Source organism: Nycticebus coucang, chromosome 6, assembly GCF_027406575.1.
Source record: "Nycticebus coucang isolate mNycCou1 chromosome 6, mNycCou1.pri, whole genome shotgun sequence".
NCBI lineage: Eukaryota > Metazoa > Chordata > Mammalia > Primates > Lorisidae > Nycticebus > Nycticebus coucang.
This window is the reverse complement of record NC_069785.1, coordinates 99,111,631-99,137,945: the sequence shown is the minus strand read 5'-3', so window position 1 is coordinate 99,137,945 and position 26,315 is coordinate 99,111,631. Positions and strand designations below refer to the sequence as shown.

At 37.8% G+C, this 26,315-nt stretch overlaps 1 protein-coding gene across 1 annotated transcript in view; it reads right to left on the bottom strand.

The window, feature by feature from the left end:
* The window catches only part of LOC128588814 (ankyrin repeat domain-containing protein 26-like), a 60,984-nt gene that overhangs the window by 1,904 nt on the left and 32,765 nt on the right, over positions 1–26,315 (bottom strand). The window contains exons 15-20 of the mRNA XM_053595603.1: positions 24,726–24,793; positions 23,946–24,039; positions 20,691–20,764; positions 20,042–20,135; positions 9,667–9,887; positions 7,895–8,123 (exon numbers count right to left, since the gene is read on the bottom strand). Coding sequence (XP_053451578.1) covers positions 7,895–8,123; positions 9,667–9,887; positions 20,042–20,135; positions 20,691–20,764; positions 23,946–24,039; positions 24,726–24,793 — 780 coding nt within the window. The remainder of the gene's footprint in view (positions 1–7,894; positions 8,124–9,666; positions 9,888–20,041; positions 20,136–20,690; positions 20,765–23,945; positions 24,040–24,725; positions 24,794–26,315) is intronic.

Here is a 26,315-nt window from a genome sequence, read left to right as displayed (position 1 = left end):
TAAGCAAAATATCATGTTCTCTACATTACAATCAACATTTCCTTATTTATATGGACACAAGAATTTCAGAAAATTTGCTTGAAAAAATATACATTAGTTTTTTTGATTCATGAGTTTCTAGAATTAGAAATAAGGAAAAATACAGAAATTCTTTAGTTGTAACTCTGATTTCTCTTTAGAAATTAGCATTACTTTTCAGATAGTTGAGTAATTATACTTAGTGGTTGACTTACTTATGAGATGTGTGAAATATTTCCATCCCGTATTGCAATGTCCGCATCTGGAGTGTTCTCAATCAAACCCTTTCTATCATGGGCCTTCTCTCTCACCAAATTCCCACAGCAGGGAGTGAAATAGTATATTTACCATAACACAAATTTTGTGGAGATAATTATAATACTCTATCCAATGCCTTTGCAAATTTTAGGCATGAAGAGAAATTTTTTTTGGTTAACAGGTTTACCAATATTTTGAGAGATTGTTTTCCATAATATTTCTGTGAGAATAACATTACAGATAGGCTTTAGAAAAAGAACAATGTGACAAAACTATTACGAGTTCAGTCTTGAAAAAGAAATAACTCAATACCAAATAAAAGAAGCATTTGTTGAAAGTCGTATATTACCATCAATAAACACTATGTAAAACGTTCAGTTTTATATGGCCTGGATTAAGAAACTACTAATGTAATGTTAATCTTACCTCTCTAGGTGGGGAATACTTTTTGTATAACAAAATTAAGCAGAGCCTTTTTCTCCTCTTTTTGTTTATTTCAGATTAATATGAGGGTGCAAATGCTTAGGTTACATTATTTTCTTCCTTTTCTAAGGTAAAGTTCAAGTTGTAGTTGAGTCCTTCACCCAGGGGATGTACATTGTACATATGAGGTAAGATCCCACCATCACCCTCCCTCCTCCACCTTCCCATCTCTATCCTCTCCACTGCCCCTCACTAGACTTTGCTTGTGCTTTTTCTTTAGTGTGGGAGTGTAGTTATTAATATATTGGTGTCATATTTCTATTGAGTACATTGGATTCTCTTTTCCTATTCTTGAGATACTTTACTAACAAGAATGTGTTTCAACTCCATAAAGGTAAACAGAAAATATATAAAGTCCCCATTTTTTCTTATGGCCGAATAGTACTCCATGGTATACACATGCCACAGCTTGTTAATCCACTCATGGGATGATGGGCCTTTGGGTTGCTTCCATGTTACGGCAATTGTGAAGTGAGCTGGGATAAACATTCTGGTGCAAATGTCCTTGTGGTGAAATGATTTTTGTTTTTCTGGGTAGATATCTAGTAATGGGACTGTGGAGTCAAATGGAAGGTCAACTTTGAGCTCTTTGAGGAATCTCCATACTTCTTTCCACAGAGTTTGTGTTAGTTTTGAGTCCCACCAGCAGTGCAAAAGTGTTCCCTTTTCTCCCCATCCACGCCAGCATGTGTAGATTAAGGACTTTGTGTTTTGGGCTAATCTCACTGGAATTAGGTGATAGCTCAGCGTGGTTGTGATTTGCATTTCTCTAATTATTGGGTTAGAGATGAGCATTTTTTCATGTGTGTGCTGGCCATTTTTCTGTCTTCTTCAGAGAAGTTTCTGTTCAAGTCTCTTGCTCACTTAAAAAATGGGTTTGCTCCTTTCTTGTTGATTAGTTTGAGTTCTCTGTAGATTCTAGTTATCATCCCTTTGTCCAATTCATAGCATGTAAATATCTTTTCCCATTCTGAGAGCTGTTTGTTATGGTTGTGGTGCCCTTAACTATGCAGAAGCTTTTTATCTTGTGTATCCCATTTATTTATTTTTGGTGTTGCTGCAGTGGCCAATGGGGTCTTCTTCATGAAGTTTCTTCCCGGGACAATCTCATCAAGCATTTTCCCCACATTCTCTTTTAGAACTTCTATTGTTGTGTGTATTAAATTTAAATGTTTTATCCAGCAGGAGTCAGTTCTTGTCAATGATGTGAGGTGCAGTTCCATTAATGAAAATCAGTGCAAAAATATTCAATTAGATGCTAGCAAACTGAATACAGTGAGACATTAAAAAAATTACAGATCATCACCATGTGGGTTTTTTCCCAGGGATGCAAGTTTAGTTCAACATATGTAAATGCATAACTATAATCCACCACATAAATCTAATCAAAAACAAATGCCATATGATTCTCTGAATTGATGAAGAAAAGGCGTTTGGCAAAATCCAGCATCCCTTTCTGACAAGAACACTTCAGAAAATAGGTATATGTAGGGCATTTCTAACACTGATAGAGGATATCTACAACAAACACACAGCCAATATCATATTGAATGGAGTGAAACTGAAGCATCTACACAGAACTAGAACCAGACAAGGATGCCCACTGTCACCACTGCTATTCAACATAGTGCTAGAAGTTCTAGCCAGTGCAATAGGCATGAGAAAGAGATCAGGGGTATTCAAATGGGACAGAGGTTAAATTCTTGCTCTTGCGGATGTCATGAACTTATACCTGGAAAACCCAAGGCTTTCGACTACAAAGCTCTTGGAATTGATCAAGAAATAGAGTGATGTCTTGGGATACAAAATCAATCTCCACAAATCAGTAGCCTTCATGTATGCCAACAGTCAAGCTGAGAATAAAATGAAAGTCACAATGCCTTTTGTGGTAGCTCCAAAGAAAATAAAATACTTTAGGATATATCAAACAAAGGTTGTGAAGGATCTCTCTAAAAGGAACTATGAAACCCTGAGAAAAGAAATAGCAGAAGATGTTAACAAATGGGGTAACATACCATGCTCATGGCTGAGAAGAATCAACGTTGTTAAAACGTCTATGTTACTCAAAACGATCTATAGATTTAATGCAATTACCATCAAAGCATCAATGTCATTCTTTGAAGAACTTAAAAAAACAGTCCTTTCTTTCATATGGAACTAGGAAAGAATCCAAATAGCCTATACAATTTTGAAATATAGTAGCAAATCTGGAGGCATCCTGTTACTAGACTTCAGGTTACACCACAAGTCTATAGTGATCCAACACCATGATACTGGCACAAAAATAGAGATAGAGATCTCTGAAATACAATAGAGAACCTAGAGACAAACCCAGCCACATGTTCAGTCTGATCTCTGATAAACAAACAAAAGCATGCACCGGGGAAAAGAATTCCCGTTTAATGAATGGTGCTGGGGGAACTGGTTTTCCTAACTCCTAAAGTGCACATGGAATAGTTGCCTCTATCCCAACCCAAGAGTGGTCCCCTACATAAACTCTCTCTGTAGGCTTTCACTGACCTCTGATGACTTGACTTCATGAATGACTGCTGAGAGAAACTGCCTCAGGATTATGCATCAGGCCAGAGAGGAAAGCTCAGAGGGGAGGAGTAAACCCAGGCCCCAGGGAAGGAGCGTCTCTGGGAGGGGTGCCCAGAAGCAACATCTTGAGTGTTGACAGCAATCAAGGATGTTTAGTACTGGCTTCTAGGAGGCTGGGTGGTTTTAGCCATATTTACAGGTGATAGCTGGCAAAAATTAAACATGTTTCAAAAGCCCCTTTCATTTTATTCTTACTTTCCCATTAACTTACAAATTTTCCTACTTTTCTAAGCCAAAATTTACAATTGTTGTCCCTAGATAAATGACTCAATACTGTATCTAGCACAGATTATGCAAGGAAGAAGGAGAGAAGAATGTCCTGGTGAGATGATCCATGGTCCTTTTCAGTTAGACGGGGGCTATCCCTGGCTTCCGATGTGTGGGGAGCAATCACATAGGAGGGACTGAATACTGCAGAGGAAAAATTACTGACCCACGGATCTTCATTGCATGTGTCATAACAAACCAGGAGGTATGTTAATCTCCTGATAGAGTAAAAGATGTAAACTTTTTTTCATAAAAACACTTGTCCTTTCCCTCTGGCCTTTCTGTTTATTTCCAGGTAGGGATTATGTCTAGGGGGTGGAGGCAGCATGAGCCCCACAGTGATGGAGAGAGCATGTCTGCAGGGCCATTCATCCTGTTTCATTGTAGAACAATACAAGAAGCCGAGAAAATTATACACAAGAGAATGTGGTTCAAGTCACACAAATAAAGAAGTTTTTCCATTTAACCACTGCAATCCAATATCAAAGTATAAATACGTTAATGTCTGAAGGAAATTGTTCTTGTCATCATGAAAATACCAAGTACATAGAGTTTGTCACAGAGAAAAGAACCAGGCAACAGTTAGCTAGGAGCTGAAAGATGAAGTGCAGAGCCACATATATACCTGAAGTGTGAAAAAAATGAATGAAAGAAAAAAAGACTTGTAAAAATTTGAGAACCTGCCTGAACCTCTCAAAGGATAAAATGACTACTGACCATTTGGCTAATAGATAAAACAAAGCACAGACAGAAAGAATCACATTGAGCATTTAACTGGTGAACAGTTTCATTAGGCTCTCTTAGCCTTCTGAGTAATTAGCATAACTATTAACTGAGCTTCCAGAGTTAGTTTTCAAAGGAGAGGCACTGCCATGCTGATGCAAATAGGCATATTTTTAGTGGGGAAGACATGAAACGCAGCATTGTCTTGAGACATAATGTCCTAGTAGATGAAAAGTTGGTCTTCAGGCTGTAGCTTTAGATTTGATGCACCCAGGAGACCACATAAACATAGCCAGTTGCTGAAAATTGAATTAACATTTGAGAAATAGAAAAATTACTGAAATTATTCAAAATTTTTGAATGTGTCAGTAATGCACCCCAAATAGAAAACTAATGAATATATAAATTATCTTCCTATTTAAGACATTTACAAAAGTGATTTTTGTGTGCCATGCATAGTATTAAGCACACAAGTACTAAATGATTCTTAAAAACACAAAAGAATTTAAACCACATAAGTTTTATCTTTTATAAAATTGAAATAAACTGCTGGGCATATTGGCTCGTGCCTGTGATCCCAGTACTCTGGGAGGTGGAGATGAGTAGATTGAGCTCAGCATTCAAGACTGCCTGAGCAAGAGTGAGACCCTGTCTTAAAAAAAAAAAAAAAAATTGAATAAAGTTTTATGACTTCAGTTATCAAAAAAGAATCACGTGTACAAAAATATCTAGTGATTTATCTGTTCAGGTTAATTTTAATTTTCATATTTTATAATATGGAAATGGAACCAATAAAACTAAGAAATTATTTTTGATTTTTGAAATGGTCTTTGTAAACCCTGTTTACAAATACTTTATATCTTTCAAAATGGTACATTATTTGACTTTTCTGATAATAAGTAGTGAGAATATTTTATATTTGCATCAGGCTCAATAATTTATAGAAGTTTTCACCATAATTATATTTTTGTCCCCCGTTGTCCAATTTTATGACTCTGAAGCACTTTAACCCTGATTTTTTCATTTTCTCAGAGAAAAGAAGTCAAATTAAGGTAAGAAGAGGATGGAAAAAATGTGCTCCTTGTCTACCATATTTTACTATGGCTGAGCAGTGCTCCAGGTCTACTGTATTTTACTATGGCTGTGTAGTGCTCCACATCTACCATATTTTATTATGGCTGAGGAGGGTTCCACATTTATCATATTTCATAATGGCTGAGCAGTGCTCCACGTCTACCATATTTTATTATGGCTGAGCAGTGTTCCACGTCTACCACATTTTATTATGGCTGAGCAGTCCCCCTGTCCACCATATTTTATTAATGCTGAATAGTGCTCCATGTCTACCATATTTTATTATGGCTGAGGAGTGCTCCACATCTACCATATTTTAATATGGCTAAATAGGGCCTCCTGTCCACCATATTTTACTATGGCTGAGTAGTGCTCCACATTTACCATATTTTATTATGGCTGAGGAGTGTTCCACGTCTACCATATTTTATTATGGCTGAGCAGTGCTCCATATCTACCATATTTTATTATGGGTGATCAGTGCTCCACATCTACCATAATTTATTATGGCTGAGTAGGGCTCCATGTCTGCCATAGTTTATTATGGCTGAGCAGTGCCCCAGGTCCACCATATTTTATTATGGATGAGGAGTGTTCTACATCAACCATATTTTATTGTGGCTGAGGACTGCTCCATGTTTACCCTATTTTACTATGTCTGAGCAGTGCCCCAGTCTACCATATTTCATTAGGGCTAAATAGTGCCCCATGTCTGCCATATTTTATTATGGCTGAGGAGTGCTCCACATCTACCATATTTTATTATGGCTGAGCAGTGCCCCACGTCTACCATATTTTATTATGGCTAAATAGTGCTCATGTCCACCATATTTTATTAACCCACTTGTGCATTGATAAGCACTTTTGTTGATTCCACATCTTAGCGATTGTGAAAAGTTCTGCAATAAACATTCACGTGCAAGTGTGTTTTTGATAAAATGGCTTTTTTTTCCCCTTTGGACAAATGTCCAGTAGTGGGATTCCTGGGTCAACCCCTAAAGTATCTGCATGTACTTTTCCATGAAGTCTGTGCTAGTTTGCATCACACCCAAGGTGGGTTAGTGTTCCTATCTCTCTGTGTCCCTGCCAGCATTTGCTGTTTTGGGACTTTTGGACAAAGAACGTTCTCACTGGAGTTAGATATTTCATTGTAGTTCTGATATTTTAATAGCAATGATTTATATAATGAAAATTAGTTGTTATATATTAGTTTGGTCAAACAAATGTTTTAAAGTTTCCTTTTTTTTTTTTTTTTTCCCTAAGGGACAAGGCCTCCCTGTTTCCCCCAGGCTAGTGTGCAGTGGTGTGGAGGCTCCACATAGGTGTTATCACAGCACACTATAGCCTTGAACTTCTTGGCTCAAGTGATCCTCTGGCTTCATCCTCCCAAATAGCTGGGACTTGAGGCCTGGGTCACTGTCCCCACATTTTGTGTTTTTATACCTTCTGGAAAAATGGTCCAATGTTACACAACGTAAACAGGTTCAGGCATAGTTGAACTATTTTTTCCCCTTACTAACTCTACAGTTGATATAGCTTGTCATTATTAGATACATTTTGAGATCCCCAGAAATAAATTGTTACTATGAGTGAAATCACATGGTTGGACTGGAAGGTTCCTCTGACGCCCCCGGTAGAGATGGGGACCATGTGTGGCATGGAGTTCTGGGCAGAAAGACTCTAATTCAATCTGTTTGGCCGCCATTGCTCTTGATATCATTGCAATCTTAGCTGTCAGTCATGCAAGTGATGGCAAAATAGATAAAAGTGAACTAATTTTAAAAGTTCAAATATTAGCTTAACTGTTTAAAAAACTATAGTACACTTGCCCAGAAATAGACACATTTTAAAAAAATTGAGGTAAAAAATCTGTAAGTCCAAGAGCAATTAAAGATTTACTCTTATGTAAGAAAATGATGAAACATTTAACTTTGAAACAGAAACTAACATTTGTTAGTATTACGGGCTTATTTAATTCATAAAAATTATTTATCTTAGATTTCTTTAAATGAAAAACATCCACACATGTTTAGTGTTTGGCCACTAATCTGTTCCCTGTGATTATAGGCAGAAAACTTGAGATGGTACAGGAAACCTTTAAAAACATTATGGGCAACAGCCAAACTATAATCAATTAGAAAGCAAGCCAGAGCATGTCAAAATTTACATTTAATTATTAGATAGCCATATATTCAATGTCTGGAATCTAACTGAACTGTAGCTTTTAAAGAAATCTAAAATGTTTCAGATTAGTGACATTTTTGAATAAAGTTAACAAATGGGTATCTCTTGAAAATGAAACATCCAGGGACTTAAAAAAATCATAATGTTTTTCTTTTTTTCTCCCGCATAATTATGACCTTTAATCAACTTGTAGAAGTTAAATAAATAACTCAGTATCTCACCAAATGAAAGAGAAGAATTATATGAGAAATATAAAACCCAAAGGAAAAAGGATAATATAACTAACCTGAGCCACGTACTTCGCCAGTCTACTTGAAGAAGTCTCAGGATTTGAGGGAGAGATTGCACATTTCTGCACTGTAGGGAGCTCTCTGTGGATAACTGAAGCACGATTAGGATTTTCAATAGGAGGTGCTTCCAGGATTGGCCTTGTGGTAAGAATTGTGTGCAAAGATCTGTCCATCTGTGTTATCCCAGACAAGTGTGTCTTGACCTCTGCTAGATTCTCACTAAGTCTGTGAAGATTACGAAAGGCAAAGGTTAGTATTTCATTTTTTCCTAAATGATTCCTAAATGAGTTGCATTTTAAAATTATTTACAGGAAATAAAATTCTCCTGTAAATAGTGTTTTAACACTACAGATGTGTCACTCTATGCAACTGCAGTTTAACAATCATTACATAGAAGTGTATATTTATTTATCATTATTAAAAATCCTTATATAGAAGTATAAGGATATGTATATATGTATATATTGTATATATATACACAAAAATGTATATATATTTCCAAATTTATTTCTAACAAAGGAGTAATTCAAACAAAGTGGACAGGAGAGCGAAATGGCGATTACTGATCTATTAATTGACAGGGAACACCTGCTGCCTTCTGGAATGGCTCTCCCTATAGGATTCTTAAAGTTGCCTTTAAAATATTTGTATTTAGGCCAGCACCTGTGGCTCAAGGAGTAGGGAGCTAGCCCCAAATACCAGGGGTAGTGGGTTCAAGCCTGGCCTTGGCTCAAAACTGCAAAAATAAATAAATTAATAATAATAATAATTGTATTTAATGGGTAACTACGTGAGATGATGATTATGTTAATTTTCTTATGATAATTGCCATTTCCCTATTTATACATAGAAAATATGGCAAAACATCACGTACTCCTTAAATATATACATGACAGAATTAAAACTTTCAAAAAGCTAGAAATACTGTTATTTAGTAGTCTATTTCAGAGATTTAGAAAACTATCCTTCAATACATTTTTGAGCATTTGTTTTCACCACCCTTGTACTTTTCACCTATTCTCTGGGAAAAATTAAGCATTTGGTGCTGAAGAATAACTTCTAGGGGAGAATGACATGGCTGAGTCAGTGATGAAAAAGAAAGAAAGCAGCTCCAAAGAAAATCAGCTGCCGACTTTGTTACCAAGGCACCAGCGGTGAGGCCCGTCCTTTCTGTGCTCCACACACCTGACCCTCAGGCTGAACAAGGCAGTATTTTGAAACTACTTTGTGAGTTTACCTCTCTTCTTCCCTATGTTAATCATTCCTATTTCCCAAGTATGCCTTTATGCAGAGTGACGAAACTCTTGGCATAGTTTTCATCAAGGAAAGTTAATTTCCTGAGTACCAGAAAGTGCCAGGAGACCAATAGTACTTGACCCTTTGGTTAAAGCTGTAATCTTCCCCCCAAATACTTAAATTCATGAATATTTCCACTTAGGGGACTGCTGACAAACAATTTTCTAACAACATCATTGTCTAAATGATAAAGCTTCAAAAATACTTAGCTGAAAGACTAATAGATCATGTTAACTAAGGGAGAATAGTAACGGGGCAAAAGCCATATAAACCAAAAAGGGAGAGAGATGTAAAGTGTCCTGGACTAGCCCCTTACAGGTAAGTCTATTCACTAACATCATTTCTCAAAATTATATTATCTACTTAGTTTCCACATCCAGTGGACCTCATGAACATGTCTCACTAATGATGATGCATTTGAGATGAATGAATGAGCTTAAGTTATTTTCTGTGATTCTGGGTTTTGACTTACTGGCGTACTTTAGTTGACAAACATTTTAGGGTTTGTAAATCTTTCATGTGAACTTGTGTGTATTCTTCCAGTTTTTCAGACGCTAGTATGCTGGAGAGTTCAGACTCCGCATCTGCAATGCTGAGCTCCATCTCAGTAACACTGAGCTCCATCTCACTTCCCCTTGAAGCTATTTGATTTTTTCTTGGCTGCTCTAAGTTTTCCAGAGCTGGTATTTGTGTCTAAAGCAAATTAAAAGGATATGTTTTTACAATAATTATAACCTTGATAGTTAAGATATAGTTTGTTTCCTTTACTTTTGAGACAGTGATTCAGAGAGAAAGTTTAAAATATGTGAAAAATGAAGTTATTTAAAATATTTATCATTACAAATTAAATTATTAATTTAATTCTGGATTAAATCTAAAATATAAAGTTGAGTTTTTTTGTTAGTACACATATAATCATAATGCAAAGAATACTAGAATTAATTACTTTGTAAAAAACCCGAACAATGTAACTTACAAACATTCAAGTGTGTAGTCTAATTGCTAAATCACACTTTTTCTTTTCCTAATAGTGTTGCTGTATTCCATCCTGCCTTAATAATCTGAAAGACCAGTTTATTAATAGTTAATAATGATGATGGGAACTGCAATATTTAAAGGGAGAACTTTCCTTCTCTGAATTTACGATACAAAAGAAAGTTTAAGTCTTCTCTATAATAAAAATACAGCTTTTGCCCAACTCCTGTGGCTTTTCTTTTTTTTTTTTTATTAAATCATAACTGTATACAATGATATGATTATGGGGCATCATATACTCACTTCATAAACCATTTGACACATTTTTATCACAGTGGTTAACATAGCCTTTCCGGCGTTATCTCAGTTACTGTGCCAAAACATTTACATTCTACATTTACCAAGTTTCGCAAATACCCCTGTAATATGCACCACAGGTGTGATCCCACCGATTCCCCTCCCTCTACCCAACCCCCCTTTCCCACTTCCCCCTATTGTTAAGTTGTAGCTGGGTTATAGCTTTCATGTGAGAGTCCCAAATTAGTTTCATAGTAGGGCTGTGTACATTGGGTATTTTTTCTTCCATTCTTGGGATACTTTACTAAGAAGAATATGTTCCAGCTCCATCCATGTAAACATGAAAGAGGTAAAGTCTCCATCTTTTTTTTTTAATTTTTTTATTAAATCATAACTGTATACAATGATATGATTATGGGGCATCATACACTCACTTCATAAACCATTTGACACATTTTTATCACAGTGGTTAACATAGCCTTTCCGGCGTTATCTCAGTTACTGTGCCAAAACATTTACATTCTACATTTACCAAGTTTCGCAAATACCCCTATAATATGCACCACAGGTGTGATCCCACCGATTCCCCTCCCTCTACCCACCCCCCCCTTTCCCACTTCCCCCTATTGTTAAGTTGTAGCTGGGTTATAGCTTTCATGTGAGAGTCCCAAATTAGTTTCATAGTAGGACTGTGTACATTGGGTATTTTTTCTTCCATTCTTGGGATACTTTACTAAGAAGAATATGTTCCAGCTCCATCCATGTAAACATGAAAGAGGTAAAGTCTCCATCTTTCTTTAAGGCTGCATAGTATTCCATGGTATACATATACCACAATTTATTAATCCATTCGTGGATCGATGGGCACTTGGGCTTTTTCCATGACTTAGCTATTATGAATTGGGCTGCAATAAACATTCTGGTACAAATATCTTTGTTATGTTGTGATTTTTGGTCTTCTGGGTATATGCCCAGCAGAGGAATTACAGGATTGAATGGCAGATCTATTTTTAGATCTCTGAGTGTTCTCCATATATCTTTCCAAAAGGAATGTATTAATTTGCATTCCCACCAGCAGTGCAGAAGTGTTCCCTTTTCTCCGCATCCACGCCAGCATCTCTGGTCTTGAGATTTTGTGATATAGGCTAGTCTCATTGGAGTTAGATGATATCTCAAAGTAGTTTTGATTTGCATTTCTCTGATGATTAAAGATGATGAGCATTTTTTCATATGTCTGAAGGCCTTGCGCCTGTCTTCTTCAGAGAAGTTTCTCTTCAAATCCCTTGCCCAGCCTGCGATGGGATCCCTTGATTTTTTCTTGCTGATGCGTTTGAGTTCTCTGTGGATTCTGGTTATTAACCCTTTGTCAGAGTTATACCCTGCAAATATCTTCTCCCATTCTGAGGGCTGTCTGCTTGCTCTGCTTACTGTGTTCTTAGCTGTGCAGAAGCTTTTTAGTTTGATCAAGTCCCAGTAGTGTATTTTTGAAGCTGCTTCAATTGCCCGGGGGGTTCTCCTCATGAAATACTCACCCAGACCAATTTCTTCAAGGGTTTTCCCTGCATTCTCCTCTAGTATTTTTATAGTTTCATGTCTTAAGTTTAAATCTTTAATCCATGAGAGTCTATCTTAGTTAATGGTGAAAGGTGTGGGTCCAATTTCAGTCTTCTGCAGGTTGCCAGCCAGTTCAGCCAGCACCATTTGTTAAATAGGGAATCTTTTCCCCACTGAATGTTTTTAATTGGCTTGTCAAAAATCAAAGAGCGGTAAGTAGCTGGATTCATCTCTTGGTTCTCTATTCTGTTCCAGATATCTACTTCTCTGTTTTTGTGCCAATACCATGCTGTTTTGATCACTATAGATTTGTAGTAAAGTCTGAGGTCTGGTAGTGTGATTCCTCCTGTTTTGTTTTTATTTCTGAGTAATGTCTTGGCTATTCGAGGTTTTTTCTGATTCCATATAAAATGAAGTAATGTTTTTTTAAGATCTTTAAAATATGACAGTGGAGCTTTAATAGGGAGTGCGTTGAAATTGTATATTGCTTTGGGTAGTATGGACATTTTGATAATGTTGATTCTTCCTAGCCATGAGCATGGTATGTTTTTCCATTTGTTAACATTTTCAGCTATTTCTTTTCTTAGAGTTTCATAGTTCTCTTTATAGAGATCTTTCACGTCTTTTGTTAGGTAAATTCCCAAATATTTCATCTTCTTTGGCGCTACTGTGAATGGGATAGAGTCCTTAACTGCTTTTTCAATTTGACTGTTGTTGGTGTATATAAAGGCTACTGATTTATGAATGTTGATTTTGTAACCTGAGACACTGATGTATTCCTTGATCACTTCTAGGAGTTTTGTAGTAGAGTCCCTAGTGTTTTCCAGATACACAATCATATCATCTGCGAAGAGCAAGAGTTTGATCTCTTCTGACCCTATATGGATACCCTTGATCGCCTTTTCTTCCCTAATTGCGGTGGCTAAAACTTCCATTACAATGTTGAAAAGCAATGGAGACAATGGGCAGCCTTGTCTGGTTCCTGATCTGAGTGGAAATGATTCCAATTTAACTCCATTCAATATGATATTGGCTGTGGGTTTGCTGTAGATAGCCTCTATCAGTTTAAGAAAAGTCCCTTCTAGACCAATTTTCTTGAGTGTTCTGATCATGAAGGGATGCTGGATATTATCAAAAGCTTTTTCTGCATCAATTGAGAGAATCATATGGTCTTTGTTTTTTAATTTGTTTATGTGCTGAATTACATTTATAGATTTACGTATATTGAACCAGCCTTGAGACCCTGGGATAAAACCAACTTGGTCATGATGTATAATTTGTTTGATGTGTTGCTGGATTCTGTTTGTTAGGATCTTGTTGAATATTTTTGCATCTATATTCATTAGTGATATTGGTCTATAATTTTCTTTTCTTGTTGGGTCTTTTCCTGGTTTGGGGATCAGGGTGATGTTTGCTTCATAGAACGTGTTGGGTAGTCTTCCTTCTTTTTCTACATTTTGGAACAGGTTGAGTAATATAGGTACTAATTCCTCTTTAAAGGTTTGGTAGAATTCTGACGTGAAACCATCTGGTCCCGGGCTTTTCTTTTTAGGGAGGTTTTGTATAGTTGATGCTATTTCTGAACTTGATATGGGTCTGTTCAACATTTCTACTTGATTCTGGTTAAGTCTTGGAAGGTGGCGTGCTTCCAAGTATCGGTCTATTTCCTTCAGATTTTCATATTTCTGAGAATAAAGTTTCTTGTAATATTCATTAAGGATTTTTTGGATTTCTGATGAGTCTGTGGTTATTTCGTCTTTGTTGTTTCTGATTGATGATATTAGGGATTTTACTCTTTTTTTCCTGATTAGGTTGGCCAGAGGTTTATCTATTTTATTGACCTTTTCAAAAAACCAGCTTTTTGATTTATTGATCTGTTGTATTATTCTTTTGTTTTCAATTTCATTTAATTATGCTCTAATTTTGGTTGTTTCTTTTCTTCTACTGGGTTTGGGGTTGGAATGTTCTTCCTTTTCCAGTTGCATGAGATGTCCCATTAAGTTGTTAACTTCCTCTCTTTCCGTTCTCTTGAGGAAGGCTTGCAGTGCTATAAATTTCCCTCTTAGAACTGCCTTTGCAGTGTCCCAGAGGTTCTGATAGTTTGTGTCTTCATTGTCGTTTTTTTCCAAAAATTGGTGATTTCTTTCTTAATCTCATCTCTGACCCAGCTATCATTCAGCATAAGGTTATTTAACTTCCATGTTTTTGTATGGGTATGCAGATTCCTGTTGTTGCTCAATTCAAGTTTTATTCCATGATGGTCCGAGAAGATGCATGGAATAATTTCTATTCCTTTAAATTTACTGAGGTTAGACTTGTGACCTAAAATGTGATCAATTTTGGAGTAAGTTCCGTGGGCTGATGAGAAGTATGTGTATTCAGTTTTGTTGGGATGAAATGTTCTGTAGATGTCTGCTAAATCTAAATATTGGGTGGTTAGGTTTAAATCTAAGATTTCTTTGCTCAGCTTCTTTCTGGAGGATCGATCCAACACTGCCAAGGGAGTGTTGAAATCTCCAATGTTTATGGAGCTGGAGGAAATCAAGTTACTCATGTCTGTTAGAGTTTCTCTTATAAATTGAGGTGCATTCTGGTTGGGTGCATAGATATTAATAATTGAGATCTCGTCATATTGAGTATTACCCTTAACAAATATGAAGTGACCATTCTTGTCCTTCCTTACTTTTGATGGTTTAAAGCCTACTGTATCTGCAAATAAAATTGCAACACCTGCTTTTTTCTGATTACCATTTGCCTGAAATATGGATGACCATCCTTTCACCCTGAGTCTGTATTTGTCTTTTAAGTTGAGATGTGACTCTTGTATGCAACAAATATCTGGCTTGAGTTTTTGTATCCAGTCAGCTAACCTATGCCTCTTTAGAGGACAGTTTAAGCCATTCACATTGATGGAGAGTATTGATAAGTCTGGTGGAATTTTGGGTGTCGAGTTTTTCAAAGGTCCAGTGGACATTTTTAATCCTTTCGCCAGTGTGGAAGTTGGAGTTTGATCCGAAGTTTCTGGGTGATTTTACTTTTGTGGTATAGGATTGGGTTGGTCATTGTGGAGGATAGGTCTGAGAACATCCTGAAGAGCTGGTTTACTTATGGCAAATTTTTTCAACATATGAATGTCATTGAAGTATTTAATTTCTCCATCATAGATGAAACTCAATTTAGCTGGATACAAGATCCTGGGTTGAAAGTTTTTTTGCTTTAGGAGATTAAAAGTTGATGACCAGCCTCTTCTTGCTTGAAAAGTTTCAGCAGAGAGATCTGCAGTTATTCTAATATTCTTACCTTTGTACGTTATAGTTTTCTTTCGCCGGGTTGCTTTGAGAATCTTCTCTTTCATGTTAACTTTAGTGAAGCTAATTATGATATGTCTGGGAGATGGCTTATTGGGGTTGAATCGTGCTGGGGTTCTGAAGCTGTCTGCTATCTGAATTTCAGATTCTCTGGGCATGTCTGGAAAATTTTCTTTCATAATTTCATGTAGAAGGGCCTCTGTGCCCTTGGCAGCCACTTCATCGTTCTCCGGAATTCCTATAACCCTTACGTTGTTTTTTTTCGAATTATCTGAGAGTTCTCTGAGTGAGTGATCCGTTTTTGCTCTCCATTTCTCTTCCTCTTTGAGAGATTGGGAGCGTTCGAAGACTTTATCTTCAATGTCAGAAATCCTTTCTTCTGCTTGCTCCATTCTGTTACTGAGGGATTCTACTGTATTTTTCATATCTTTGAGGGCTGTAAGTTCTTGTTTCAGTGTGTCTAAGTCTTTGGTGGTTTTGTCTTTAAATTCATTAAATTCTTGAGACAATTTTTGAATTTCTCCTCGAATTCCTAATTCCATTTTATTGATCTTGTCTGCAAACCAAATTCTGAATTCGATTTCTGACATCTCAGCCAGTTGTTTATGAATGGGATCTTCAATCACATCTGCCGTATCTTTTCTTGGGGGGGTTGATCTATTCTGGTTATTCATGTTACCAGAGTTTTTCTGCTGATTCCGCCCCATGGTTTACTCCCTTTGGTTTTTCCCCTGGGGTTTTATCGAGGGCCCGTACAGTGTTGTGGCCTGAGAAACTGGGGCCCTGTCTGGTGTGGTGGAGCAAAGTGGTTCTGTCTTGTTTTCAGCTGGTTTCTGTTCGATCCTATTGCAACTTCTACTCTGGCTTGAAGTCTCAGCTGTGTGGAAAAATCAGCTATTAAGTCACCCCGCCTGCCCACCTCTGACCCCAGTTGGAAAAGGAGAATCAAACCTTCCTACAATCGCACACCCAGGGCACCGCCTGAAAAGTCCTCAGTCTATTAGCCCAGTTCAAAAGGTCCGAATCAACTGTCTCAATCGGCACTTGTCTCGGGTGGAAGGGTTCAAGAGGTCTCTGGGAACTGGATCACAGGGGCCTGGTGACTCCTCTGACACAGCTCACCCCAGTGCAGCGTGGAGTCAGGAGGAGCCACCCAGCAAACAGAGCAGTCTAGGAAGGTTGACGTCTCCTTCCCCACTTTGCCCCTCCGTCGGACCCAGTCACTGGTATCTCTGCAGATGGCTAACCCAGTTGCCTGCAGTGAACAGACACTCCAGGGATTTGCACCTGCCTGAATCACAAGGAAGTCTGCCAGGCCCCCGCAGACTGCCGCTATCTAGCAGGAGGAGATGGGGCCTGACATCTTTGAGTGTTTGATGCAGGTGATGGGAAGGAGGTGTTCACTCAGGCTTAGCCCCGTCCCTGATGGATGCTGCTAACAGAACAGAACAGAATAGACAACTTTGTGAGGTTCTGTCTCTGTTCCTGTCGTCGCCTACAGAAGACGGACTGTTTTGAGTTCAAACGTCTTTGCTGCTGGAGAATTGCGTCTGAACACCTCTCTGGGTCGGCCCCGCCCTGGAAGCTTCCTGGGTTTGTGAGCCGTGTCGCCGGTGGCCTCCTCTGGTTGCCCAGGGAGACAGGGGGTGTGGCCTCAGAATATCCAGAAGTGAGCATTCTTTTGTTTGCGTCCTTGTGATCACAGCTTGCCTCAGCGGTGTTGATGTGCGTTCTTCAGCCTTCTCTCTTGGTGAGGCTCAAGTCCACCAGGATACTTACTAAATTCCTGTCCCTTAACTCTCCTTCTGGACGGGAGCCTTTGTTGAAAGCTGGCTTCAGTCCGCCATCTTGTCTCTCCACCTCCTGTGGCTTTTCTATTACCCTAATTCTCCCCTTCCATTGGACTCTAATAATTTTTTTCATTTTATTTTATTATTATTATTTTTTATTCAATAAGTATTAGGTTTTTATTTTAGTGTGAAATTGATTTTGAATCAAATTTCCCAGCCCCATTGGGAAATTCAGTTTCATCATGTTCCAATCACAAACTTGTTTTTGGTACAAAATATAATCTTTCACCTCAGTTCTAAACTTTTATTTTTTTTTATTTTTATTTTTTATTAAACCATAGCTGTGTACATTAGTATGATCGTGGGGCACCATACACTTGATTCATAGATCGTTTGACACATTTTCATCACATTAGTTAACATAGCTTTTGTAGCATTTTCCTAGTTATTTTGCTAAGACCTTTACATTCCACATTTACTAGGATTCACATATATCCTTGTAAGATGCACCGCAGGTGTAATCCCATTAATCCCCCTCCTTCCCCCTCCCTCCTCCCTCCCTCCCCTCCCTTTCCCCTTTCTCCCTATTCTTTTTTTTTTTTAATTAAATCATAACTGTATACATTGATATGATCATGGGGCATCATACACTCGCTTCATAAACCATTTGACACATTTTCATCACAGTGGTTAACATAGCCTTTCCGGCGTTATCTCAGTTACTGTGCCAAAACATTTACATTCTACATTTACCCAGTTTTGCAAATACCCCTGTAAGATGCACCACAGGTGTGATCCCACCGCTCCCCCTCCCTCTACCCGCCCCCCCCCCTTTCCCGCTTCCCCCTATTGTTAAGTTGTACCTGGGTTATAGCTTTCATGTGAGAGTCCCAAATTAGTTTCATGGTAGGGCTGTGTACATTGGGTACTTTTTCTTTCATTCTTGAGATACTTTACTAAGAAGAATATGTTCCAGCTCCATCCATGTAAACATGAAAGAGGTAAAGTCTCCATCTTTCTTTAAGGCTGCATAGTATTCCATAGTATACATATACCACAATTTATTAATCCATTTGTGGATCGATGGGCACTTGGGCTTTTTCCGTGACTTAGCTATTATGAATTGGGCTGCTAAATAAACATATTTAAGTACATTTTGTTTTAAGTGGGGTGTACTGGAGACCATATTCCCCCATCTGTTTTCTGCCCTTTGGTGACCTGGAGGGTGGGGATTTTAGGGAAATTGGAAGGGATGGTGTTTTATATCAGAAAATGTAGAGGAGTGGACACCATGCTTACAAGGACAGTTACTGATTCTTATCACATTAAAAGGAAACGCTGAGAACAGGACAGTCTCCTGGAAAGCCTAGGTATGTTTTGTGACTTAGGGGCAATCCCCCAGGTCAATCAGTGTTCTGGAATGAGATAAGGTAGGTCACTCTTTAGTAAGCATGTGTTAAACAGTGATGCTTGGTACTTCTTCATGGTAGTCGTGGGGAAAGAACTCGTGAGGAAAGAGCACGTGGCAATCCTTATGCATGCAGCTCTCCTATGTAATGACCTTAACTCTCCACGCCTGTTGTGTATAACCTTAATTAACAGCCATTGCGGAAAGGGCTGAGAGCTATCCTGCACCTAAGGTTAGTCCATCTTCTGCAAGCTTGTACTCCTAATCCATGTCAAGCCTGTTTCCTTCGTGCGGTGACAGAGACCAGGCCGTAGGGATCTCGACAACAAAATGTAGATTTCAGTAGAGAATGTGTTGTTCTTTCTATGGCTGATCCTGGGGATTTCCTTTCTCTTCTCTGGTCTCAGATTCTTCATCTGGACATAGGGTCTAATGACTTCATCTGCCTCCAGGTGTGTGTGGGATTCACGGTGCAAAATTATAGTCATGATGGCAGTATGAGCTAATGAAGTGAGGGGTTTGGTCATTAAGTCCCTGTTTCCTGAGTGTTCCAGAGTCACCTTGACTGGAGTGCAGAGAGACGAAGCCTGATCTGTGTGCTCTGTGCTGGCCAGAAGTTGGCAAGTGAGTGCTAAGTCTCCTGACCTCTGGGGCCTACCTCTTTGGCACACATCTCAGGTCATGGTGACCTGGGGTTGGGCTTGCACAAAGACTCTGATGGCTGAGCTCTGCCTGTTATAGTGTCCGAGGGACCGTCCAGTCTGTGAACCAGGCGAGGGTGAGGATTAAGATCCTGGAGGTGTGGGTCTGGGGTCCTGTGATATTTCCCACATTTGGTGGGCTTCCTGGGGTGAAACCCCATCATAAATCGAGGACACATACGAGATACACTGTGCTCTTGTGATATCTCTCACCTTCAGTGGGTTTACTGGTGTGAAACCCCATTATAAATCAGGACATATACGAGATGCACTGTGCTCCTGTGATATCTCCCACCTTTGGTGGGTTTACTGGGGTGAAACCCCATCATAAATTGAGGACATGTTTGAGATGCACTGTGCTCCTGTGGTATTTTCCACCTTTGGTGGGTTTACTGGGGTGAAACCCCGTCATAAGGCAAGGAGCATCTGTACTATAGTTTGAGCATCTCCGTCTGAAAATCTGAATTCCAGAATGTTTCACATGCTGAAATGTCTTGGGTGTGGATGTGACTCCATAAGTGAAAAATTCTATGGCTGCTCTCATGTTGCAAGTTGCAGTGAAAACACTCAGAACATTGTTTCATGTTTCATGCACAAAATTTACTTACAAACCTTGTATAAACTGTCTTCAGTCTATGTGCATAGGTAGATATGAATTCTTAGACTTGAATTCCCACCAAAGATTTCTCATTGTGTGTAAGCAACTAATAACACTCCCAGTCCCAAGCATTTTGCACCAGAGGTAATCAACCTGGGCTGCTGAAGAAACAGAATCCTGCTGTGATATAACAGAAAAACCGAGAGGTTAACTTACCGACCCTGCGCTGGATGGGAGACGTGGAAGTTGCTCAGGTCGGTCTGCTTGCTTTTGGCTTCTAGCTTTTAACTGGGAATTTTCTATGTCAGGCCTAAAATGAACATTACAAAATAATTATTCTCACATAAAAAATTTAAAGATACCATGTAATGTTTGGATAGAGATCTGAAGGCATAATTACATGAATTCTTAAAGATTTGAAAAGTAGGAGCTTTGAAAACTGTACTGTTTTTCCAGCTGCATTTCATGAATAATTTGAAAACATTAGAAATAATACACAAAAGTATGCATTTTTTTCTTTTTCTTTCATTTTTTTTTTTGAGATAGGGTCTCAAGCTGTTACAGCTCACAGCAACCTACGAATCTTGGGCTTACACGATCCTCTTGCCTCAGTGAGATGGGGTCTTGCTTTTGCTCAGGCTGGTCTTGAACTTGCAAGCTCAAGGAATACACCTGCCTCTCAGAGTGCTAGGACTACAGGCATGAGCCACCATGACCGGCCAAAAGTATGCATTTCAAAGTAGCTTAATGCTGAAATTTTTTCTTGGCTTCACTCAGAAGCATTTATTATCATAAATGATGCAATCTCATTCTACATGACTTATTTGCTTTATAAATACTCAAGTGATTTTGATTTAAATTGTACATTTGCATGTGATCTTCCATCTTCCCAGGCAGTCTTCTAGCCTCTGTCAACTGATGCAGCAGTGATATTTGCAGCTAAAAGAAAGAATAAAAAAGTTTACGTTTGGAAGTAACAGAAAAATCCATCGATAGAAAAATGAATAAACAAAATGTGGCACATATAACATACTATTTTTAGAGGATCACGTATATTTTAATTAAATTTTTACCACCAAAACCATTGATTTCATAAACTCAGTCAAATATTAACAAATGAAAGAACAGACCATGCTCATGGCTAAGAGGAATCAAAAAAACAAAGGAACAAAAAAATTGTTAAAATGTCTATATTTCCCAAAGCAATTTATAGATTCAATGCAAGTCCTATTAAAATGTCAACATCATACTTTAAAGATTTGGGAAACAAAATTCTTCATTTTGTATGGAACCAGATAAAAACCCATATAGCTAAGGTAATTCTTAGTAATAAAAACAAGGCTGGAGGCATTAGCCTACCAGACTTTAGGCTGTACTACTGGGCCATATTGATCAAAACAGCATGGTATGGGCACAGACATCTGGAATTGAATAGAAAACCATGAGATGAAACTAAAATCTTGCAGCCACCTAATCTTTCATAAAGCAAACAAGAACATTCACTGGAGGAAAGAATCCCTATTCAATAAATAGTGCTGGGAAAACTGGATACCCACATGTAAAAGATCGAAACTAGACCCGCAACTTTCTCCAATCACTAAAATGGTTTCGAGATGAATAAAAGTGCTAAATCTAAGGCATGAATCAATAAAAATTCTCAAAGAAAGCATAGCAAAAATGCTGGAAGCTATCGGCCCGGGGAAAGACTTTATGAAGAAGGCTCCAGTGGCATTGTAATAGCAAAAATAAAGAACAAATGGGACTTAATTAAACTGAAAAGCTTCTATACAGCTAAGGAGAAAGCAACCAAAGCAAATAGACAACATCAGAATGGGAAAACATATTTGAATATTATGAATTGGAAAGAAGCCTGATAACTAGAATCTACAGAGAACTCAAATTAAGCAACAATAAAAAAAAAAGCCAATGACCCCTATATCAATGGGTAAGATAAATAGAACCTTCTCTAAAGAAAACAGATGAATAGCTAACAAGCATGTGAAAAAATGCTCATCATACCTACTTATCAGAGAAATGCAAATCAAAACCACCCTGAGATATGCCCAGTGAGATTGGCCCACATTACAAAGACTCAGACCTCACCTACTGTGTATATTGCAACAGTACATGCCAAATGTATTAACAGTACAGTATAAATATCTAAACCAACAAGTGAGTAAGTGAGGTGAAAGATATGTTGACCAGTTTGAGGTGAACATTCTAGATTGTACATAGTCAGCACATTGTACCCCATAAATGCAGTGATGTACACAGTTATGATCTACTGAAAAAAAAAAAAAACCTGCAGATGCTGGCATGGAAGTAGAGAGAAGGGAACACTTTTACACTGCCGGTGGGACTGCAATCTAATGCAACCCTTTTCAAAGGAAGTATGGAGAATCCTCAAAGAACCCAAACTAGACCTCCCATTTGATCCTGCAATCCCATTACTGGCCATCTACTCAGAAGAAAATAAAAACATTTTATCATAAGGACATTTGCACTAGACTATTTAGTGCAGCTCGGTTTACAATTGCCAAATTGTGGGAAAAAACTAGGTGCCCACCAATCTAGGAATGGATTAACAAGCTGTAGTATATGTATACTATGGAATACTATACAGCCACTAAAAATGATAGTGACTTTACTACAACTGAAAGTGAAATTGTATTAATTCAGATGAAGTCAAAATACATTCTTCTTAGTAAAGCGTCACAAGAATGGAGAAGCAAGTATCCTACATACTCAATTCTGGTATAAGGAGAATTGATGTGAGTACATGTAGGAGGAGAGGGAATGGGGGTGAGGAGAGAGGGAAGGAGGGAAGGGGTGGGGGACACGGTGTGGTAAACACCTCTTGGGGGTCAGACACTATTAATGGAGGAACTTCACCCAGCAAACACAAGCGGTATAACCTGGCTCATTGTACCCTCAATGATTCCCCAACAATATTAAAAAATAAATAAATTAAATTAAACTAAGATTTGAACTACTAGTACTCAGTAATATCAACATGAATATAATAAATATTTTATCATTGATACACTTCATATTGTGTAAAATATTCTTATATAAGAAATGTGCTCAACTTATAATAGTTTGATTTTCAATTTTTCAACTTTGTGATAGTATGGACCCTTTGCAATTTTGACACACTCACTATGGTCCAACTCATAGTTTTGTGACTTTATGATGGTATCAAACCATTGTGATTTCAATGTATTTTAAGTTGAATCTCTGCTCTTTTCTCATGTGGTATGTGAGATATTTGATACTTTATTATAAGATAGACTTTGTGGTAGGTGGATGTTACCCAACTTTAGGACAAAGTTTTGAGCATATTAAAGGAAGGTTAGGCTGAGCTATGATGGTAACAGGGCGGGTATTTTTTTTTTTGAGACAGAGTGTCACTTTCTTGCACCATCATTAGGTAACAGCAACCTCAAACTCTTGGGCTGAAGTGATGCTCTTGCCTCAGACTCCCGAATGGCTAGGACTACAGATCTCTGCTACAATCATGGCTATTTTAGAGATGGGGTCTCACTTTAGCTGAGGCTCGTCTCCAATTCTTAAGGCCCAGACGATCTACTCACCTCAGCCTCCCAGAGTGCTAGGATTACAGGAGTGAGTCACCACACCAAGCAGGTTGAGTGTATTAAATGAATTTCCTTCTTATGTTTTCAACTTATAGTGTGTTTATCAGGATGTAGCCCCAGCTATGAGTGGAGAAGCATCCATACTATGTGCTGAACAACCCAAATCTTAAAATCTAAAATCCCAGATCTTTCAAGATCTAAAACTTCAACATGAAGCCACAAGTGGAAAATTCAAAACCTGACCTCATGTGACAAATTGCACTGCAAACATAGTAAAGACCCTGTTTTATGCACAAATTATCAAAAAGACACTGCATAAAACTGCCCTCAGGCTATGTGCATAGGTGTGTATGAAAATAGAAATATGAACTTCATGTGTGGACTTGGATCTCAGACCCAAGATATTTTATTAGGTCTATTCTAATATTCCAAACTATGAAACACTTGTGGTCCCCAACATTTTGTATGATCGAGACTGAAGCTGGAGTCCCAGAGACATGAAACCCCTTTCCAGTGTGACATACAGATCTTGCCCTTGACAGGTTCTCCTGGAGCTGCTCCATTTTGCGTGCTTGTTTTTCGATGATGACTTTTAAATTGAAATTTTCTTCTTCAAGCCTAAAATGTGTATTTTAAAATAATTGTTATCACAACAAATTTTAAAGATACCATGTAATTTCTGAATAAACATCTAAAGAATCTCAAGAATGGAAGAAAAAGTACCCAATGTACTCAGCCCTACTATGAAACTAATTTAGGGCTTTCACATGAAAGGGGAGTGGGGAAAGGGAGGGGAGGGAGGGGGCAGGTGGGTAGAAGGAGGGGGATTGGTGGGATTACACCTGTGGTGCATCTTACAAGTTATATGCGAAATTTAGTAAATGTGGAATGTAAATGTTTTAGCACAATAATTGGGAAAATGCCAGGAAGGCTATGTTAACCATTGTGATGAAAGTGTGTCAAATGGTCTATGAAACTAGTGTACTATGACCCATGATCATATCAATGTACACAGCTATGATTTAATAAAAAAAATAATAAATAATAAATAAACATCTGAAGTTAGAATTACATAAATTTTTAAATATTTCAAAGTAGATGATTTGGCCAACTACATCATTTTTATAGCTGCATTGTGTGAATAACATACAAATTTTAAGAATAATATATGAGAAATGTGCATTTCTAAAAAAATTAATGCTGAAATGATTGCTTAGCTTCACACAATGTACTCATTGTCATAACTGACACAATCTCACACTTTGCTGCTGATTTGGTTATTTTCTGTGCTTTGTTAAACGTACTTTTTCATGTAGTTGTCAATTGTAGGCCATCTCATGGTTGCTGTGCGTTGACTCTGTGCTTCTTGCAACTACAACAAAAAATTAAAAAAAAATTTATATTTGAAAATAACTCCAATGTCCATCAATGGATGAGTGGGTGAACAAAATGTGTCATATATAAAATACTATTTTCAGATTATGACCACCTTTTTATATACAAAATAATCTAGGACAAACTTGCCCATTACGCATATTTACAGCTAAAGTTTATTGATACACGGACTCACCCGTTCAGTCACTATTCTGTTTATGACTATTTTGCAACGGAACTGCAGAGTCAAATTGTTGCCACAGGGATATTATGGCTCACATAATCTCAAATAATAGTATCTGGCCTTTCACAGACAAGTGTATTGACCCATGGTCTAGGACCAAAACACACTAGTCTCGTTTTTTAGTTTATCTTATCAGTACTAAAATGTATAACATTGGTAACATGAGGAAAGATAAAACAATTACCTTTTGGTAAGCATTTATATTTTTGAATTCCAAGCACCCTTGCATCATTTATTTTATTTTACTTTTTTTGTATGCCCATTTATTTTTATTTGGACAAACAACTTGTTATGCTTTTAATGCTAAAAACTAAGCATCATCTGTCCTTTTCAGTGAAAGAAAAATAAAATTATAAAAATAAACAGGGAACACAATTATATTAGAGAATGTCATTTCCAAATAAGATGCCACATTTCTTCTGATTCTCCCATCAAGTGGCAGGGATCAAGACATAACCAGGAGAGAATTTATCCTTAAAGTGTCAGCTTAAAGCGTGAGGATGTTCGTTAAACATCGTAATTAAACTATCCAAGGCAAAGCCATGTCAGCCAAATGCCCACTTGGTCCAGCGAAACATCTCAAGCAAACCTTTTTCTGACCTTGGATAACCCTATTTTTGTGTTTACAGTAGAGACAGTAGACAGATGTATGTTGGGAAGAACTAACTGTCCATATTCACACAGAGATCAGAAGAGCTGGAACCAGAACTTTCCAATTGGTAAAGTGGCATCAATGTAGAAGTCATGATCTGGCTACATAATTAAGGCGGGGAATTCAGACTTTGTGTCAGAGTGAGAAAATCATAGGCTTTTGGTTTGAACGGTTCTCCAAGATAATATGGTTTCAATTTTATATTTAATTGCTTAAAATACATTTCAAATAAAAGCTTTATTAGGTCTATGTCTCAAAGAAGAAATAATTGATATGGCATACAGTGTTTAATTTTATCCTAACAACTGTTAAGATAAAACATTTTAAATATATACAGGATAAATGACATGCTGAGATATTAGTTCAGATATTAGTTCCTCCTTAGGCAAATGTATAATTAGACAAGATTGAACTATCGGGGCTGGGCCTGATGGCTCACACCTGTAATGCCAGCACTCTGGGATGCTGAGGCGGGTGGATTGCCTGAGCTTACAGGTTCAAGACCAGCCTAAGCTAGTGCGAGATCCTTTGTCAAAAAAATAGCCAGGTATTGTGGCAGGCTCCTGTAGTCCCAGCTACTCAGGAGGCTGAGACAAGAGAATCATTTGAGCCCAAGAGTTTGAG